Source organism: Charadrius vociferus, unplaced genomic scaffold (genome assembly GCF_000708025.1).
Source record: "Charadrius vociferus isolate BGI_N301 unplaced genomic scaffold, ASM70802v2 scaffold43, whole genome shotgun sequence".
In the NCBI taxonomy this organism is placed as follows: domain Eukaryota; kingdom Metazoa; phylum Chordata; class Aves; order Charadriiformes; family Charadriidae; genus Charadrius; species Charadrius vociferus.
The window spans coordinates 5,674,114-5,676,481 of NW_009648043.1; the positions used below are offsets into that span (position 1 = coordinate 5,674,114).

General features: G+C 45.4%; 1 protein-coding gene across 1 annotated transcript in view; it reads left to right on the forward strand.

The window, feature by feature from the left end:
* Positions 1–1,781: 1,781 nt before the first annotated feature.
* AASS (aminoadipate-semialdehyde synthase) overlaps positions 1,782–2,368 on the forward strand; it is a 25,136-nt gene continuing 24,549 nt past the window's right edge. The window contains exon 1 of the mRNA XM_009883669.1: positions 1,782–1,994. Within this exon, the coding sequence (XP_009881971.1) occupies positions 1,782–1,994 (213 nt within the window). The remainder of the gene's footprint in view (positions 1,995–2,368) is intronic.

Here is a 2,368-nt window from a genome sequence, read left to right on the forward strand (position 1 = left end):
TAAGCGGAGGCACAAGTTGCCCGTATAGGTGTGCTCCACTCGCCGTGGAAATAGGGTCGTGTTCAAACCCTGCGCTGCCATCAGATGCATTGCTGTTATTTTAGTTTATTTTTTGCCTTTGGCCGTATTGCTCAGCGCCGCTTCGGTCTCGGTGGAGCTCAGCCCCCGCGGCGCGGGGGGCGGGGAGCGGGAGCCGTGGGCGTCCCTCGCCGGGCCGGCCTGCCGGGGGGGGCGGGCAGGGTTCCCCGGGTCCGCAGGCTTTGAATCCTAAAGTTGCTTTCACCTCTACAGCAGGATATCCGTATCTCTGCGGCTGAGCCTGAGCACACACAGGGAGGCAGGCGTAGGAGCTTGCGGCCTGCCAGAGGTCAGAGGGGGTGTTTGCTTACTGCCCTCCTGCCCCCCTCACGCTGGGAGCGCGGGGCGGCTCGCTCCCTCTTGAAAGCGGCGTTTTTCTTCTTGGCAGGACTCCTCTGTGTGAGGAAAATTGGCTTCAGCCGCAGGCTCGGGTAGGAGGTGTGCAGCGCACTGGTTTCTCCATAGGAACTGCTCCCATCGTTGTATTTTAGCATGCGGTACCAGTGACACTGTGTGACAAGGCTTCCTCTGCTGTTGAGAGGTACCGGCATGCTCTCTGAGGATCCTCTTAGCATGCTGAAGAGCAGTGTCATAAAATAGCTCCAACTTCTGTACGGTAACTTCTGCTGGTGGACAAATTTAGCGATGGTGGGAAGACCGCAGTCAGAGCTAGCGTAGAGGACGGCGTGCTTCTGGTACTCCTCCCTTAGTGTGCTAGTTTTTCTGTTGAAGCAAGCCTGGAGTTAAATTAGAGCCTCTGAAGGCCTAGGTGTATAGAGATTTTACAAGATTGAGGCGTGAGGACAAACGTGATTTTCCAGATGATTCGGATACAGAGATTCATGCAAATAAAAAAAGTTAAAATTGCTTTGGAAACAAAATTCACTTCTTTGAAGCCTCTGTATTTGAGATCCACATCTTTTGATGTCATAAATATCTGAAGTCCTTAGGCTCCTAGGTGTTTGGTGCTGGGCCTGTGCAGAGCCCTTGCCATTCACAGCAGAGCTAAGCAGGGGCATATATCCTTCACTGGGAGTGAAGAGGAGGAGAGAGAAAATTAAAAAAATCCCGCTTTGCAGTGGGAATCTGTTCTAACAAAGCTTTCCCACTTAGTGTAAAATTTTGACTCGGAAGAAAACCTGTCACACACATATGCTGACTGCTAAGCGATAGCTAAGGTCTTGTCCTTGTCTTCCATTTTCAGCTTGTGTAAGAGTTAGTAACGGAAAAATACTTAGCATCGGTCTTACATATTGGGCTTTCTCTTTTAATCAACTGCTTGCTTTATAGCCTGTGTTCTACTTTCTTTCTGTGTGTTTGTTAATTCTTACTGTTCTTGACGCAAGCTTTGATAAGTGCTTGGTCTTTGCATGTTTATGCTGGCAAATTAATTTAATTGGTATCTTTAAATTTCCAGCATTCTTTTTAAGCCGTGTAATGAAAGACTTGGTACATTGAACACACTAAATGCTTTATTTTACCATAGTACAAACAATTTGCTTCTGTAACGACACCCCACCTAACTGTGATGCAACAAAGTACACTGAAAGTAAATTCATGTCTCACAGAAGTAGGGTGTAGCTAAAGTACCTGGTTTGTGTTTTACAGCAGATGTTAAAGGAGACCAGAACTTTTGCACAATGTTTGAAGCGTACATATACATGTATTATTTTACTATGTCTTTGCTGCCATCAGGCTTTACCATGCTCCGAGCCTTTAGTCACACAAATGGTAGGTGTGCGTTCCATCAGGCTAAGTGTTGGCATCATCGTAAGTCTGTGCTGGCGATCAGGAGAGAAGATGTTAATGCATGGGAAAGGAGAGCACCTCTAGCACCAAAGCATGTTAAGGAATTGACGCAGATGGGATACAAGGTCTTGGTGCAGCCATCAAACCGGAGAGCCATCCATGAAAAGGTAAGGTCCCGATTTGAGTTAGATAAGCAAAACCATAGTTCAGTTATTAACCCTAGTGCAAGAAAAATAATATTCAAAGGATATATATGAGAAAACATGTTATTAATTCTATTGTTAAGTGAGGAGTCATTGTGTTAGTGCAGAGAAAAAGGAGTAGTTTGTTTAACCTTTTAATGTCATGTCAGCACACTGGTGGGTTTAGGGAGTTGTTTTTATTGATTTCTTGCCCTTTCATCTGTCTCTGAAGAAGTTCTAGGTGCTCTTGAAGTAAAAATGTGGAAATTCATTTAACATTCGTGGTTTTGTCCTCTGTTTGTATGGAGGCAACACTTTATCTAACAAATCAGCATATTTTTTTTAAAAAAAGCGGAAGG